We start from the raw sequence: 19,053 nt of genomic DNA, 5'->3' as shown, positions 1-19,053 counted from the left end.
ACAGAAATGTTGCATTATTTCAAACTTAGCACATTTTAACAGATGAAATATGTCACTGACTTACCCTTTTGGGGAAAGTTTATCCAGCCATCCTGCTTCTATAATTTTATTCAATGATCCATAAAAGCAAGCATAGGGAGAAATTTTGTTGCGGTTTACTAGTTCTGCAACATTTTTTGACACCAGGTAACTTGTATTACTATTTGATGCATTTTCTAGAGAGAAGGTGTCCAGCCTTGTTTCAGTGCTTTCTGCTTTCCAGCTGTTTACAAATAACAGAAAAAACAGGGTCAAAGAATTTTTACAGAAAACCAAACAGATTAAAATACTGTTGGTTTGAAACACGTTCATTTTTAAAGAATTTTTACAGAAAACCAAACAGAATAAAATACTGTTTGTTTAAAACAAGTTCATTTTTAACATTACATGATCATATACTCAAATGGACAGACAGATAAAAATAGAAAGACAGCAAAATATTGTAATAAGACATGTACTAACTAATCCACAACTGAGACTAGTTTACCTACTTCTTTCTTTGTATAACTGAGCAAGACCACTGTCAAATGACAAAGATAATATAACCTAAAAATGAAGGATGAATTGGAAAAGGATTTGCAAAAATGTTTAAGATTTATCATCCATAGTTTCTGCCAGAAATGCCTTTACTAAATGTTGGCTCAATGAGGGGGTTAAATATTTATGAAACCATCCATTCACTGGTTCATTTTCTGAACCTACTTTTTCCATTCAAGCAGGTTATGAGTCAGAGATTAAATATCAGGAGGCTCAAAGGAAGATGAAAATTAAGGTTTTTATAGTTTTGTCATCTATACTAATAAAAGGCAAAGCCCTCACTGGCTCACTCATCTCTAATTCTCCAACTTCCCGTGTAGGTAGAAGGCTGAAATTTGGCAGGCTCATTCCTTACCGCTTACTTACAAAAGTTAAGCAGGTGTCATTTCGAAATTCTACGCGTAATGGTCATACCTCACTGACTCACTCATCTCTAATTCTCCAACTTCCTGTGTAGGTACAAGGCTGAAATTTGGCAGGCTCATTCCTTACAGCTTTCTTACAAAAGTTAAGCAGGTTTTATTTCGAAATTCTACACGTAACAGTCATAACGGTCAACAACGTCCGCGACGTTAAATAATAAAAGGCAAAGCCCTCACTGACTCACTCATCACTAATTCTCCAACTTCCCGTGTAGGTAGAAGGCTGAAATTTGGCAGGCTCATTCCTTACAGCTTACTTACAAAAGTTAAGCAGGTTTCATTTCTAAATTCTACACGTAACGGTCATAACGGTCGACAACGTCCGCCATGTTAAACTTTCGTATTTATGGCCCCATCTTCACAAAATTTGGTAGGCGGCTTCCCTGCGCTAACTGAAACCGATGTACGTACTTATTTTGGAAGCTGTGAGAAAACAGTAAAAAGGAGGTGTGTCAGACGTCGTCGTACATTTTCTGATGCAGCTAGACGGAAACAACTTTGTGACGCTGCCGCCAAATACTCGCAGAAAAATCCACAAGCTCATAGAGACACTGTCGCTAAATACTCGCAGGCAAATCCACATGTTAACAGAGCTTCTGTTTCTAGGTATGATCCCAATAATGAAAAGCGGCTCATATGAAAACAACAAAACAGTACACATTGAATTCATGGATGTGGACTGTGAGTATTGTCAAGCTCGTAGGTGGAAATGCGAGTCTCCTGGTTTGTGCTGTAACGGTGGTAAAGTCTCTCTCACTCCTTTACATAAGCTTCCTGACCTTCTTGAGGGCCTGTTAAATGGCGAACATCCTCAAAGTGAGCATTTCTTGAACAACAGTCGAAAGTACAACAGCGCATTTCAAATGACGTCATTTGGTGCTAACCAAATCGATGAGGGAAATTTTATGCCTTCATTTAAAGTCCAGGGACAAGTGTATCACTTGATTGGCAGTCTTTTACCTATGCCGACTGAGGAACACAAATTTTTGCAACTTTATTTCGTCTGGGACGATGAAAAGGAAGCACAATTGCGGTGCGCTAATAGGCCGTCTGTCGCTCCGGTCTCTTCAATCCCTTCCTTACTTCGCCACGGTATTCACATCTCCCTGCTGATAACTGCAGCCTTTTTATTTAATCCACGGCTTCTCCGCTGTTTTATTGTTAGTTTATTACAATTATAGTTATTGAGTAGGTATTTTAGACTTACTTTACGTTGTTCAGGTAAGCATTTCCTTTATCGTTCCAACCGTACCCCCATTAACATGTCTATCGAGGTGATCACCATCGATCAAACAACTGTCACTTACCGAGTGGTTTCCATGCCCGGAGATGGCACCTGCCTTTTCCACACTCTGTGTTACATATTGCACGGCCATATCAGGCTAACTCTTGATATCTGGAGGAACATTGTGTCTTATGTATTGAATGACTGGGACAGGTTCAAGATGTGGACTGATGACGGTACAGGAGATAATTATACTAATTATTATTAGAAAATGAAAAAAAAAGCATTATCATTTTTTATACATTTAGCAAGAAAAGGGACAGGCCAAATCAGACCAGGGGCTTTTTGATTGAAAAATACATAACTGTAGTCACCATCTTTTTTAAAGGGAGGGTGTTGGCTGCATTGCTCCCCAGTCCTAAAGTTGGATGAGCACTGCTCCCCAATCCTAGAGTGATGTTAGAGATAAATTGTAATTGTAAAAACTGAAATAAAAAGTCCATACTGTATGTGCTTGAGTCTATACATTGATACAGGTTACTTAAAAGAGGATCTGTACTTGAACCCTCATCATAATAAGTAGCCTGCAAAATCAGAATCTTAACAAATCAGTGACATAAACCATCCATGAAAATAACCATCCATCCATCCATCCATCCATTTTCCAACCCGCTGAATCCAAACACAGGGTCATGGGGGTCTGCTGGAGCCAATCCCAGCCAACACAGGGCACAAGGCAGGAACCAATCCCGGGCAGGGTGCCAACCCACCGCAGGACACACACAAACACACCAAGCACACACTAAGGCCAATTTAGAAACGCCAATCCACCTAACCTGCATGTCTTTGGACTGGGAGGAAACCGGAGCGCCCGGAGGAAACCCACGCAGACACGGGGAGAACATGCAAACTCCACGCAGGGAGGACCCGGGAAGTGAACCCGGGTCCCCAGGACTCCCAACTGCGAGGCAGCAGCGCTACCCACTGCGCCACCATGTTGAAAAATGTACATAAATCTTGCACAAACATTACCTATAAATCAAGCCTAAACAAATTTAAAAAATACAAAGTAGCTTACAGTCCCTTTCAAAAAATATTCAAAACATCAGCTATGTTGGTATTAAAGACTACTTCACCACTGCGAAGCGCGGGTATTTTGCTAGTTGGATATTATATTTCTATTCTATATTATTTTTGATCTTACTTGGGAATTCAGTTTAGTTTTAGTTTTCTTTCATAAAGTATTTTTAGTTTAGCTATTATTTCACAAAGATATCCTTTTTTTTTTGCTTTGCCCAGATATAGGTTGTAGGCCAATTCGTGATGACTCTGTAGGAAAATTTTAAGGTTTGTGGGGTTTTTACTCTTAATATCTACAGCACACAAAATATCCTGCCCTAAGACAGCATACTTACAATTGACAAATTATCAGAGTTATAAATTCAGGCTACAAAACGTTTTAATATTTCTATTTGCAAATAAGCCTATAATCTTATTCTGAATGAAATGCATCAATTGAATTTAACATGGTTCCATCCAAACTTTCTTTGTACAATTGAGTCAGGTTTTAGTATATTTATTTTTAGTTATATTAAGTTGTCTAGCATAGCAGAAACATTTTGCCAAAAGCAGAAATTCAAAGCTTATATTAAAGTAGACACATGGTCTTGAAGGTCAGTTACGTAAATGTAGCCTAAGTTGCTTCTCAGGAAAAATTGTGTCTTGGGTTTGGTGTGCACACCAGTTCATACACCTGAGCAGGTATTCCTTATAAGTGTGTAGGGCCCTGTCTCAAAAGTGAGTTATAGCACACACCAATTTTAGTTTTTCATCATCACTATTTCCTAGCACCTACCTCGGGCAAGGTAAGGGGTAGCTAATTGTAAACTTTTTGGGACTATTTTATTAAAGAGTAATTAGCATAAATGAACTTTTAATGCAATGTAAAACCTTCTCATTGCATGAATAAATATCTGATATGAAAATAAAATGTCAGTGCACCAGCAGATCAACATAAAGCACTAACAAGCAAAGAAGTATTCTCTGCACCAGATGTGGGCAAAGTCAATCCTGGAGGCCCATAGTGGCTTCACGTTTTGTTGCAACCCCAATACTTATTTATCTACCAATGCTTGTAAATAACAGATCTTTTTTAATGTTATGGCTTCTTACAGTTAACATTCTGCCATGTCAGGTCATTCTTATATTATAGACTTTTTTCATTTTCAAGGATGTCATCCAAATGACTTGAAGCCTAAAGTGTATTAGTAATTCTCAGTCCTTCACTTTTATCTCTTTCAAATATTTTATTGAACCAAAACCAATACACAATGAATGCACAAAGGTGTAAATGGAAACAAGTCATACGGAGAACTGCTGGTTCCTTTGTCATTTGCATATTATTGCTAATAAGGAGTAGCTAAAAAGAGTGAATGCAGCAGTTTAAGAATAAAATAAGCAATTACAAGTGGGAAATATAAACAAATGAGAGAACAAAAATCCATCCATCCATTATCCAACCCACAATATCCTAATTACAGGGTCACGGGGGTCTGCCTGAGCCAACACAGGGAGCAAGGCAGGAAACAAAGCCCGGGCAGGGCACCAGCCTACCACAGGGCACACATATACACACCAAGCACACACTAGGGACAATTTAGAATCGCCAATGCACCTAACCTGCATTTCTTTGGACTGTGGGTGGAAACCGGAGTACCTGGAGGAAACCCACGCAGACACGGGGAGAACATGCAAACTTCACGGAGGGAGAACCCAGGAAGCGAACCCGGATCTCCTAACTGCGAGCCAGCAGTGCTACCCACTGCGCCACTGTGCCACCTGAGAACAAAAATGAAAGAGAAAAATGTTGCTAGAGAAATAAGTGCTTCATCAGTAATAATTGACATGTCAATAACAATTTGGGTTGGAAGAAAAACCTGCAGCAACTATCGCCTTCCAGGACTGGATTTGCTCACCCCTGCTCTACACTAATGGACCTGGCTGCTTAGGGAGAAACAAAAGAAAAGTAAGCTCAATCTTGTCCTGTTTTTTCATTTTTTAATTGAGCATTTTGGTAAAAACCTTTAAGTTTGCAAGTATAGCTGCCCTGTCTTTACTTTCTTAGTAAAACAGTGTGCTACAACCTTCCAGTGCTGAAAAATATAATCACAGCCAAATTCAGTTACAATGGCTTAAATGATGTAGAATCATAAACAAACAAAAATTCAACTTATAAATGTAAAGTTTAGACAAGAAAAATAAAATTCTCTCCTTATTGTTCCTCATATTCACTTCTGAAGGTCGATCATGAGACGATTTTTAAAGAAAGAACACTCTGCTCCTTCAATAAGTCAAGTAATTCATGTCCCTAAGTTTTTTGAACACCAGGAGACATAAGATTCAAGGTTCTAACAACCTTGATTGGGTTGCCAGTACAGCAAAAGCAAATTCACACACACATCTACATACACTCATAAAGAGTGAATTTAGAGTTTCCATTTAACCCAATCTTTGAGAAAGTAAACAGAGCAAACATCATACAGAGAAGGGGTAAAATGCGTACAAGACTCCACACAGATTGTGACAGAACTCAGACTGCTGCAGTTTTGAAGCAGCAACACAAACAATTACGCCTCTATGGTGTATGGTTTTAAATCATCACTATTAAATCAAACACAGAAATCCTCACTGGACATGCGTTTGAACTTTTTATCGGTGATAAAATACTATAAAAAATGTTCAACAGTACATAGTTTGAGGTTTTGTTTATCTGAAACTGGAATAAAGCCATTAAAATATTTAGTATAATAAAGACAGTTCTAGACTAAAACCTTCATGATCTGGTTTGATTTATGAGTGAATGGCTCTTTAGTGACAAAATTTAGGTCTATTTCTTTTCTGAAGAACAATTTCCTAATATTATTTAATTTATTCCTTTTATTATACATCTTGATTTCAAACAAAATCAAAATAAAATGTGAAAAAAATTACCTTGAATGTTTGCTTTCATTTTCTTTTATCATTGGGTCAAATGCCAAATTCTGTAAGCAATAAGATAAATAATTATACTTTTATTCAAATCCCTTCATTTTCTTTATATAGTTTGTCTGGTCAAAGTCAAATGTGGCCTATCCCAGCAATATTATTACAAAGCACTGTAGTTCAAACTAGTCAACTACTGATGACACTGTGACATGAGTCCCTGTCTTGCACCCCAAAACACAAGGCTGAGTCTCATTACTTTATCAAAACCAACTTTATTCAGCTTGAAACAGGAACAGCAAGGTTATTTATTGTAGCAGGATCTACCATTCTCCTATACACAGACATAGCAATCAGGTAGTGTTGTGGTCAGGTTAGTAGCCAAGTAACACTTCCATGCATTTATAATGTTCTTTACATCACCCATCGACTTCAAACGCTTATAGCATGACCGTGATCGACTCAGATCTGCTTTAGCTGCAAGCCACTGTAGCACTGGGAGCCGGTAGTTGCCCTGGCAACTGAAAAACTGTCTTCCACAGACGTGTTGATCGCTCTTCGGGAAGCTCTTCAGCATGTCATCCCATTGGGGGAGTCCCAAAAAAGAAACCTTACAACACACACTCACACTGCCAGGGCCTTCTCAAGGGGTTAGTGGGATCCAGGGGGGGATTAGTATCATTGGTATGAAAGTGGGGTTGGTTGTATGGACTAGTGGTGGGGTGATGAAAAACTATGCACAGTTGTTACTAGTGCTATCTGTACCTTCAGGTATCGCATTAGCATCCTTGTTAATGAGATCTCCACCTATGTTCTTTTTTCTTCACTCCTGGATTTCATAACAAACCTATACAATATCACATTTACAGTCTTCTCCTCTTGCTTCTTTTCTCCTCTCTGAACCCATTATAATAATTTGTCCCTTGTTGTTATCAGGAATTTTCACCAATCAATGTTTTTTCCAAGGTAGTTTAGATAGGCTGCAACATTATCTTGTGACTGACAATGTTGTTATCTGCTCTCCAACTAATTTTACATTGTGTAAAAATAAAAGTTTCATTAAACTATTTAAAGATGCAGGTATTTATGTTTACTTGTGTATTTGAAGATGTATTGTAGATTGAATAGTAAGGGGGTTGTGGTTGACTGGCACAGGGCTTCCCAAAGCATGGTGCCCTGGACTACCAATGGCTTCGCCCTGTCTTTGAGATGGCTCTGCCATATATCAATATCATCCTGGAATAAAGCTGGGTCAAAGTACAAAAAGTAGAAAAAATTTTCATCATTTGATTTGTACTTGTCATAGTATACTACGCAGTTCAACTTCCTATTAATCTTCTTAATGGCTTCTATAGATCGGAAAGAAGATAGTAACAAGTCCATAATGACTCCTAAGTCCTTTTCATAATGTACGCTTCCAAGTTTTAATCCCAGCCATTAGATAATCATATTTTATATGTTCGCTTTTTTGTGTAAAACATTAATTTACATTACATTTCATCTACACTGAATAAGTTTACTTTAAAGTATCTGATATTCCACATATCACTGCAAATGTAACCAGTTTGTTAGTACAGTGATCCCTCGCTATATCGCGCTTCGCCTTTCGCGGCTTCACTCCATCGCGGATTTTATATGTAAGCATATTTAAATATATATCGCGGATTTTTCGCTGCTTCGCGGGTTTCTGCGGACAATGGGTCTTTTAATTTCTGGTACATGCTTCCTCAGTTGGTTTGCCCAGTTGATTTCATACAAGGGACGCTATTGGCAGATGGCTGAGAAGCTACCCATCTTACTTTCTCTCTCTCTCTCTTGCGCTGACGTAGGGGGGTTTGAGCAGGGGGCTGTGTGCAGCTGCTTCCTGAAGGACATGCTGCACGGTGCTTCGCATACTTAAAAGCTCAAAGGGCACGTATTCATTTTTGACTTTGTTTTTATCTGTCTCTCTCTCTCTCCCTGCTCCTGACGGAGGGGGTGTGAGCTGCCGCCTTCAACAGCTTTGTACCTGCGGTGCTTCGCATACTTAAAAGCCAAAAAGCCCTATTGATTTTTTTTTTTGACTGCTTGCTTTGTTCTTTCTCTCCTGACGCGCACTCCTTTGAAAAGGAAGATATGTTTGCATTCTTTTAATTGTGAGACAGAACTGTCATCTCTGTCTTGTCATGGAGCACAGTTTAAACTTTTGAAAAAGAGACAAATGTTTGTTTGCAGTGTTTGAATAATGTTCCTGTCTCTCTACAACCTCCTGTGTGTCTGCGCAAATCTGTGACCCAAGCATGACAATATAAAAATAACCATATAAACATATGGTTTCTACTTCGCGGATTTTCTTATTTCGCGGGTGGCTCTGGAACGCAACCCCCGCGATGGAGGAGGGATTACTGTACATTTTTTATAAAAATCCATTACATAAATTGTAAACACAAGCTGCACCAGGGCTGATATTAGAAATTGGAAAATGTGGCTGCAATATTACCCTTTGCTTTCTGTGTTTTAGCCAATTTTTCTACCCATCTACACACTGCGCTTTTAACACCCACTTCTCATAGTTTGCTCACTGGTTCCTGATGTGATAGTTTTTTAAAAGATTTTTGAAAATCAAAATCAATACTATCATACATAGAGTATCTTTCTGATCAAATGCTTCTGTTGCTTCCTCACAGACACCTAATGTAACATAATAGTGAAAATATAATGGGAAACTTTTTGTGGGATTTCTAAAACACATGCATTAAGGATAGATAGATAGATAGATAGATAGATAGATAGATAGATAGATAGATAGATAGATAGATAGATAGATAGATAGATAGATAGATAGATAGATAGATAGATAGATAGATAGATAGATAGATAGATAGATAGATAGATAGATAGATAGATAGATAGATAGATAGGAGTATTATTTGTCCCAACTGGAAATTTAGCTTTTTACAGAAGCTCAAGAAGTATCATAACAACAACAAGCCCCCTCAAATACACACAGAAATTACAAAAAAAGAATAAAAACTTTTATTTGACTAATGATAAGACAGCAGTTACAGTGAGGCATTATAAATATAAAAATTATATATTACTAGTGTATAGGTTTCCTAAATGAAATTCATAACAATTGTTGTGCCCCAAACAATGCTTCTTTTTGATCTAGCCTCTACACACTTTTCAACTTTCATATATCTGTCTGAAGGTCTGCAATACTAAATGGCAACATCCTCCCATGGAAACACATTACAGGCACAATCCCTGAAGTGGCATGCAGGTAAGACATGAAAGATACTACCACTGAAAAGACAGCTTAAATACTGTAGCCATATAGTCACAGGGGTGACAGGATTTATCATCGACAGTCTAACTTGGAAGAACATTAGTCAGCATACAGTCATGGGGTGGAGAAAGAGAATGAAACTTTGAACCTAACCACTCAACTAAGTCAAAACAGGACCACAATGGGTGAAGGTCTTTGCTTCAGACATTTCCTGCTTTTAATTTGAGGTCTGTTTACAGTTAAACACACTACTGGTTCTCTTAGTTCAACAAAGTTTATTCACTTTTTATACAAATTTAACAGTATGATAATGTTTTCCAGATTTTACAGTTTCATATTCTTATCTATTTTGAAATGTTCTAGTTATTTAAGTGGTCGCTTTCTGATAATTTCTCAAGCAGAAATGTCAAATTTTATCATCTTAAATTAAATGTTCAAAAAACTATAATTTCTGTGGCCCTCAGTGAAAAAATCTGAGTAGCCATCACTTCAGCTGAATTTGCTTATACTATAAACTTAAAGTAAAAAAATACTGTATTATACCTCACTGATATGTTGACTCTTGCAGTACCTATATTTTTGATAGCCTGTGCAAATCACTACTTACATTATATGTAATGTGACATATTAAATATGAAACTTTATTAATCCCAAGGGGAAATTCAGAAATTTATATGTGTAATCACTAACTTCTTTATGATCTCTGCAATAAATGTTATCCAGTACTGGTGATTTTACTCTTTTAATTTTAGTTGTATGCATGTCTTTAACTTACAATTGTTTAATACTTACTTAACAGTCACTGTAGCTTATGGGAGGTTCACATGTGAAAATCCCAGAAAAATGTAATCTATTTTTTATTTCCTTTTCCTTAAATTTTATCTTGCTGTTACTGTTCATAATCCACTTCACTTCCTCCTTCACAGTTCTTTAGTGCTAAAATATTGAAAGAAGCTATCTGTGTCAACTTTTGCATATTCTGCAATATTCCACTCTGCCTTTTAGCTGCCATAAAATCCTTTATTAATCACTGCCCTTGTGTTGCTTTTTTAACCCTCAATTCATGCACAAAATAGTTCTCTTAAATTCCCTACTAATTCCACATTTTGAAAAGAAATTCTCCTTTATTGTAAGCTCTTTAAAGACACATTCAAGTTTATTGTGATTGCCATATCCTAATGGTTTAATAATATCTACACCAATGTCTATTCTTGTTCAGACAGACTTCTTAATTTGTTTATTTTTTAAAGGGTTTTGCCAGTTAAAATTTTAAGTAAAGTCCTCCATTACTATAACAAACCCCTGAAAATGTGTTTTTTTTATTAGAAATTTACAAATTGATGCAATTATCTGTGTTAGGGGAGTTTTTAATACTTAGAATTTGCCAGTCCAGGTGTTACTCAAAAACATTTTTTTTGTTTTATGCCGAGATACAAGTAATACAATTTTGTTGTTTTATTTAAAATATGTTTTTTTAATGTTGTCATCAATTTCTAAAAAGTACAAATATTGGGACTAACAGTAAAATTGTTGCTTCCTTATACCATTCATTGTCAGGTCAACCTGGGTGGACACAATTAATCATCTATATGCTGACGAATTCATTCATATTGATTAGTTAAACCAAATGATAATTATTCATTTATGTCACTGGTAAGCTGTTTTTTTTATAGGGACTTAACATTTAATTACATTAAAACAACAATTCTTTCTCTGAAAAATTTGAGGTGTAGAACATCAGTTTACAGAGTTAATAATTATTGAGAATACTTTCCAGGAGGGGTATTAAAGCCAGACAAGACATCCTACAATCTTAATAATCAAGAATATTCTTACATATACAGTAATACTGTAATATAATATCAAACACATTTTGTTAGTAAAATGATAAAATAACTAGGGCGGCAACTAATAGCTATTTTGCTAATCAGTTAGTTAATCACAGATTTTGAAAAATGTACAAAAACACATTTTATTTATATAGGAAACATCTTTATTCCTTGCACAATGTTCTCCTTAATAACAATAGTAAAAGTATAGTCTAAGATTGCATTTGCCAAAAAAGTCCCTTACCAATAGTTTCATTCTTACATTTCTTTCAAGACACAGATTTCTTACCAGATTTGTTGGTGAAATAAAGTGACAGGTGTAATATGTTCAAAGGCAGCTAAATAATAATAAAATCGATAACAAAATTGATTACTTTTGTTGCCATAAAATTAAGCACTAAACATGAATTCTCAGAAAAATAACTACTGTAAGTGTAAGGATAGCAAGGTAGAGAATCAGCTATCATTTAAAATCACACTTATTGAGAAGGTTGGTAAATCTTAAAATATTTGAACCAGTTTAGTTTTGTTATACATTATCATTAACCACTGATATGATGACAACAGCCAAAGATCTAAATCTAGTGGGTGAACACAGTTTACAAGAATACATCCTGCTTTCAGCCTACATGTCAATTAATAAGTCTTAATAGATGCTTAATATTTTTTGTAAAAGCAACAAAGTCTGCAAGACATCTAACTCCAAAAATCCTGTCCAGTGGTCACCTTTGACTTAATTCAAAATCATTCAAAAGAGAAATCTGTCACATTGACCTGTGCAGGCTATGCGCCTACAATTCTACTTAATTGCAATTATGGGTTGTGGATCTTGTTCGAATTATAATATTTATATATATATATATATTTATATATATATATATATATATATATATATATATATATATATATATATATATATATACTAGCAAAATACCCGCGCTTCGCAGCGGAGAAGTAGTGTGTTAAAGAGGTTATTAAAAAAAAAAAAAGGAAACATTTTAAAAATAACATAACATGATTGTCAATGTAATTGTGTTGTCATTGTTATGAGTGTTGCTGTCTTTTATATATATAATATACACACACACACACACACACATAAACATATATATACATATATATATACATATCTACATATACACATATCTACATATACATACGTATATACACATATACACATCCACATCCACATAAACATATATATACATATACAAATTTACATATCTACATATATATATGAATGGAAGAGAAGGTCTGTGATACGGTTTGCATATTTGCAGTTGGAGATCCACAAAGGGAGAAAAAAACGAATCACGTATCATAAAATAGTTTTATTCCTGAGCTTTCAACCCCTGTCAGGGGTCTTCATCAGAGGATAATGCTTATATATAGACATACATATATACATACATACATTCACATATATATATATATATATATATATATACTGTATATATATATATATATATATATATATATATATATATTCACGGCATTCGAAGTCTGTGTCACAATCTGTTAGTGTGGGTGGTTGCCTACCAGGTAACGCTTTGTGGTTGGCCAGCAATCTGCTAACATCCGCCACGGTGCCCTCAGTTTGTGAAGAGCAGATCATAGAATGGTTGCAATAGTTTACTGTCAAATAAATGCAAAGAGTACACGACACGTGTTTCGCCCTCATTCTGGGCTCATCAGGTGTACACACTCCACTGCACTCCCTCTCGGGAATCGAACCTCGGACGTCAGCGTCAGAGGCGATGCCCCTAACGTTGCGCCACGGCGTGTGGTTCGTTTATTTGACAGCATGTAGATCGGGGTAATTACATTCACGGCATTCAAAGTCTGTGTCACAATCTGTTAGTGTGGGTGGTTACCTACCAGGTAACGCTTTGTGGTTGGCCAGCAATCTGCTAACATCCGCCACGGTGCCCTCAGTTTGTGAAGAGCAGATCATAGAATGGTTGCAATAGTTTACTGTCAAATAAATGCAAAGAGTATATATATATATATATATATATATACTGTATATATACATATGTACTTATTGGCTCCTGTATTTAGGATATGGCAGGTTGGATAATGGACGGATGGACATCTGTATGCATAGCCGTATTTGCCCGTTTTCGTTTTTTTCTTTGTTCAGTAATATTTCAGTAAACCCGGAGCTTGTCAGTTCAAATCCTGGTACTGACACCACTGTGTGACCCTGAGGAAGTCACTTCACCTGCCTGTGCTGCAAAAAACAAAAGTAATGTAACAAATTGTACCTCAGATGTTGTAAGTTGGTGGAATAAAGGCATAAGTAAAATAGATAAATATGTATTATACACATAGGAACTATTCATTTATTTTCAGTTAAGTCATCTGCAGCAAACTTTTATAAATGAGGGATTCTGATTTTTAGATAGTGCAAACTGTTTCTTCTTCATTGACGTTTTGTCTTGGAGAGCTTTTTTCATTTCATTGAAAATGAAAGCAGCAGCTGCCAAAATATGTAGCTTTCTTATTAATTTTTCAACATTGTGTAAAATAAATGTATAAAGTAACATAAAAGGTTTAAATACTGGTTATTCTTTTACACTAAAATATTACTAAAGAGATACAAAAAAAGTAAAATGGATATGTTCTTTTTCTTTAAGGACATTAAATATTACTGAAGAAAGAAAAAAAAAAATTAAACAGCCAAATGGGGCTATGCATACGAACTTAAAAGGTTTAAATAAAACGGAAATATATATTTTATTTTTACTTGCTTAACTTGTGGAGGGTGTATCCTGTAGCAAAGCCCTAACTTTTTTCGTGAAAGCCCGTTTCAGTCAATAAGTCTTAAAAACAGGTGTAAAGATATTGACAATAAGCTAAGTCATCTGCAGCAAACTTTTATAAATGAGGGTTTCTGATTTTTAGATAGTGCAAACTGTTTCTTCTTCATTGACGTTTTCTCTTGGAGAGCTTTTTTCATTTCATTGAAAATGAAAGCAGCAGCTGCCAAAATATGTAGCTTTCTTATTAATTTTTCAACATTGTGTAAAATAAATGTATAAAGTAACATAAAAGGTTTAAATACTGGTTATCCTTTTACACTAAAATATTACTAAAGAGATACAAAAAAAGTAAAATGGATATGTTCTTTTTCTTTAAGGAGATTAAATATCACTGAAGAAAGAAAAAAAAAAATTAAACAGCCAAATGGGGCTATGCATACGAACTTAAAAGGTTTAAATGAAACAGAAATATATATTTTATTTTTACTTGCTTAACTTGTGGAGGGTGTATCCTGTAGCAAAGCCCTAACTTTTTTCGTGAAAGCCCGTTTCAGTAAATAAGTGTTAAAAACAGGTGTAAAGATATTGACAATAAGCTACGCAAACCCAGGAAGACATGGAATCGTTTAAATCAAGTATCATTACATCTTCCTTTCTTAAAGAGAAGTAAGGCAGTACTTATAAGCTTACATATTTATATATAGACATACATATATATATATATATATATATATATCTATATCCGAAGCCGTGCAAGCACACTCTTGAGAATGCAACGTATAGTTGTACAGAAGAAAAGCAATCTTGCCTCAAATGAATGGCAACCTTTTGTAGGTCTATGAACTTAATTTAAACTTTAGGTTTACACGGTGCTTTCTTTCCGAAGTACCTGCACTCATGAATATGTCTGTATGTGTCAGTCGGTCAAATCCACGCGCTTCGCACCGGCGAAGTACCGCTTTTAAATTTTTATTAAGAAGAAAATAAAACGTTTTTAAATTGAGGGAAAATATACTAATAACAGTTTGTTAAGGATCTGTTTTTTTGTGAAGCTGCCTTTACTCGAGTGATCACTTCGACCTGACTTGGTGGCCAAGTATAAGTGTTACCTGCTAGGTAACCACCCATACAATCAGATTGTGAATCAGACTACGAATGCCGTGAATGTAATTACACACTCACTGCACTTGCTTACGGTAATCGAACCTGGGACGTCAGCGCTAGAGGGGCTTAGCAGCGGTGAAGTATTGCTTTTAAATTTTAATTAAGAACAAAAGAAAACCTCAGAGGTTCGATTCCCGAAAGGGAGTGAAGAGAGTGTCCAGTTACCTACCAGGTAAAGCTTATGGTTGGACAGCAAGTGACGTAACATCAGCCACGGTGCCTTCAGTTGTGAGAAGCAGATCATAGAATGATTGAAAATAGTTTTGCATTTACCTTTTTAGTAAAAGGCGAGCTTTTAAGCCTGAGAAATCACCCCGTAAATGCACACGTTTAATTGCACATGTGTTAATATGTATGGTTACACAGTATTAAAAGACAGTGAAGAACATGATTTACCTTTGTTCCCGCGTTTGATAAAAGGCGAGCTTTTAAGCCTGAGAAATCACCCCGTAAATGCACACGTTTAATTGCACGTGTTAATATGTATGCTTACACAGTATTAAAAGACACTCAAAAATTAACGTCATTTACCATCAGCCACGGTGCCTTCAGTTGTGAGAAGCAGATCATAGAATGATTCAAAATAGTTTTGCATTTACCTTTTTAGTAAAAGGCGAGCTTTTAAGCCTGAGAAATCACCCCGTAAATGCACACGTTTAATTGCACATGTGTTAATATGTATTGTTACACAGTATTAAAAGACAGTGAACAACGTCAGTTACCTTTGTCCCAGCGTTTGATAAAAGGCGAGCTTTTAAGCCTGAGAAATCACCCCGTAAATGCACACGTTTAATTGCACATGTGTTAATATGTATGCTTACACAGTATTAAAAGACAGTCAAAAATTAACGTCATTTACCTTCGTTCCCGCGTTTGACTCGTGCTGTAAATCTCTTCCTTGTTTTTAGTTCACGTGATTATGTAGGAGGCGTGATGACACGATACGTGACTCCGCCTCCTCCATTAGAGTATATGGACAAAAAATATGTTCCAGTTATGACCATTACGCGTAGAATTTCGAAATGAAACCTGCCTAACTTTTGTAAGTAAGCTGTAAGGAATGAGCCTGCCAAATTTCAGCCTTCCACCTACACGGGAAGTTCGAGAATTAGTGATGAGTGAGTCAGTCAGTCAGTCAGTCAGTGAGTCAGTGAGGGCTTTGCCTTTTATTAATATGTATAGATATATATATATGTATATTAGGCCTGTGCGATATATCGAGTGGCACGATATGAACAATATTTTTTAATGCATCGTTTGAAAACAAACTTATCGCGATATATTATGTAATATGTTTTATTAAACACTACAGGTGTGTAGTGCGTTATTTCTGCTAATTGGAGCACATCCTAAATGCAGTCATTGCGATTAAACCCCACCTCCTGCTTATCTTAAACAGTAACAACAATGGCTGAGATGGAGGCAGAAACGAGTACGGCTATCAGCGATGATTTAGTGCCAAAAAAAAGGTACAAATGTGACCTCCGTTGTTTGGAAATGGTTTGGCTTTCGACAAAATGATACAGAACAAAAGACTGTTATATGTAAACTTTGTAAGAGCGAAGTTGGAACGAAGAGCGGCAACACCTCGAACCTCTTCAATCATTTGAAAACAAAACACGTTATGAAGTATAAAGAATGTATTAAACTTCGCGAGAACTCTGCTCAAAATGTAAAGAAACACATCCCTGCCGCAAAACAAATCACGCTGGCGGCAACATTCTCTTGTTGCATACCGTATGAAAAAACAAGCCCCAAATGGAAGGAAATAACAGCTGCAGTAACATACGACATTGCAAAAGATATGCATTTAGCACATAGTGAACTGCCACAGGGCATCTTTAAAGCCAGAGGCAGTTGACAGACTTGTCTTTCTTGCACAATATTTGTGAAATTGTGTTACCTGAATGCATGTTCTTGCCACGCTTTATTTGTTTACAAAACATAGCTTAAAAAGAGCATATTGAAACATTATTATTTTAAGTTTTTTTTAGGCAAACCTAGTAAAGTAGATAAAGCATCTACTCCTACGTCACCTAATATTCAGACAACTGGCTTTCTTGCGTAAATGTTTAGATGCGTTTCTTGCATTAATGAGTATATTTTGGTTTATGCCTATGATGTAAAGTTGCAAGTTTGCAATTACATGTAAATAACTAAAGAGCAATATAAACGTGTGGCTTCTTTTTTAAGTAATAATAGATAGGAAAAAAATATCGTTGCATATCGTATATTGACTTTTGGGCCAAAAATATCGCAATTTGAATTTTGAGCCATATCGCCCAGCCCTAATATATATATATATATATATATATATATATATATATATATATATATATATATATATACACACAATATTATAATTACCTCATATATATTTCTCTTCTTGTTCGTCCTGCTTCCACTTCAAAACCTGTCCCGCCCACACACAGCCGACACGGCATTTCTCAATTCCTATTCGTCCTCTTCCATGTCATGCACTATACTGGCCTGCTGAGCGTAATACATCCAACAAGTACTCGAGGTGCTGCCACAATGGTAATGTAGCTTTACCACCTCTGCGGGAGCCACCGGTGTCTTTATAACAGCTTCTTACACAGCAAACATCAGAAGCTAAAAATTATCGCGAACACATTCGAGAATACAACTCTTCTTTAGCGTTTGCTTCCATGGGTGCACAGATAACTCAACCTCCTGGCCACGGACAATACTGTTTTAATATACACGGGCAAATTTATCACCAAATCTCTCCACTATCCGCTAACACTTCTACCTCTCCAGGATATGGACAGTTGTATGTTTTTGACACAGCGCAAGTTACTGAAGTATGCTTACAAAATAAAGCAAACTCTGCATGCAGCGAAAATGCACTTCTCCAGCTAGATTTCATGCTCAGAACCATCAACCTCATCGCAAATCATACAAACACATGCATGAAATCGCTCAGTCCCATCCAACAGCATCTGTACGAATGGTTTTCAAGGAAAACCCTAGGCAGGATTTACGACGATACAATGCCCCAACATTGCAGCGATTTTCATCGGAGAATGATGGCGAAACGCCTGCCGAAAGGAACATTTGCATCTATCCCATAGGCAACTCCTGTAAACAGATTTCCACGCTCAATATGAATTGCGATCCTATGGTTTACCCACTTTTATTCCCTTACGGAGACATTGGCTGGCACAAAGATTTACAACATGTTCCCGATAAAAGAAGCGCCAAGCGAATAAGGCTTACTCAATGCCAATTTTACTCGTACAGATTAGCAATTAGGAATACATTTAGTATTTTGCACTCCAGCGGCAAACTATTCCAACAGTATGTCATAGATGCGTATGTTAAAACAGAGGGCACACATCTCAACTATCTCAGATTACATCAATAAGATCTGCACGTGGAACTCTCAGACACACTGCAAGCAAACGCTGAAAATAACAATGTACGCGTAGGCAAAATGATCATATTACCATCCACATTTCCAGGATGTCCAAAAAGATACATGCAACAAAACTATCAGGATGTCATGGCCATAGTGCGTAAATTCGGAAAGCCTGATTTATTTATCACTTTCACATGTAATCCTGCTTGGCTGGAAATTCTACATGCACACTGTGTCTTTCAAGAAGTATTTATTTCTTCTTGATTTCTGAATTCCTTTCTCACCGTTTTCCATTCCTATTCTTACACCGCCGTATATATAACTAGCTGACGTATGCGGGCATCAGCTAGTTATATATATAATATATAATTATTATAAGAGATATATATATATATATATATATATATATATATATAAATATATATATATATATATATATAT

At 36.1% G+C, this 19,053-nt stretch overlaps 1 protein-coding gene across 1 annotated transcript in view; it reads right to left on the bottom strand.

Annotated features, from left to right (window-relative positions):
* arap2 (ArfGAP with RhoGAP domain, ankyrin repeat and PH domain 2) overlaps positions 1–19,053 on the bottom strand; it is a 468,505-nt gene that overhangs the window by 321,027 nt on the left and 128,425 nt on the right. The window contains exons 5-6 of the mRNA XM_028801993.2: positions 6,214–6,263; positions 65–262 (exon numbers count right to left, since the gene is read on the bottom strand). Coding sequence (XP_028657826.1) covers positions 65–262; positions 6,214–6,263 — 248 coding nt within the window. The remainder of the gene's footprint in view (positions 1–64; positions 263–6,213; positions 6,264–19,053) is intronic.

Source organism: Erpetoichthys calabaricus, chromosome 5 (assembly GCF_900747795.2).
Source record: "Erpetoichthys calabaricus chromosome 5, fErpCal1.3, whole genome shotgun sequence".
Taxonomy (NCBI): domain Eukaryota; kingdom Metazoa; phylum Chordata; class Cladistia; order Polypteriformes; family Polypteridae; genus Erpetoichthys; species Erpetoichthys calabaricus.
Note: the sequence above shows the minus strand (reverse complement) of the source record. Positions and strands in the feature narration are given on the sequence as shown.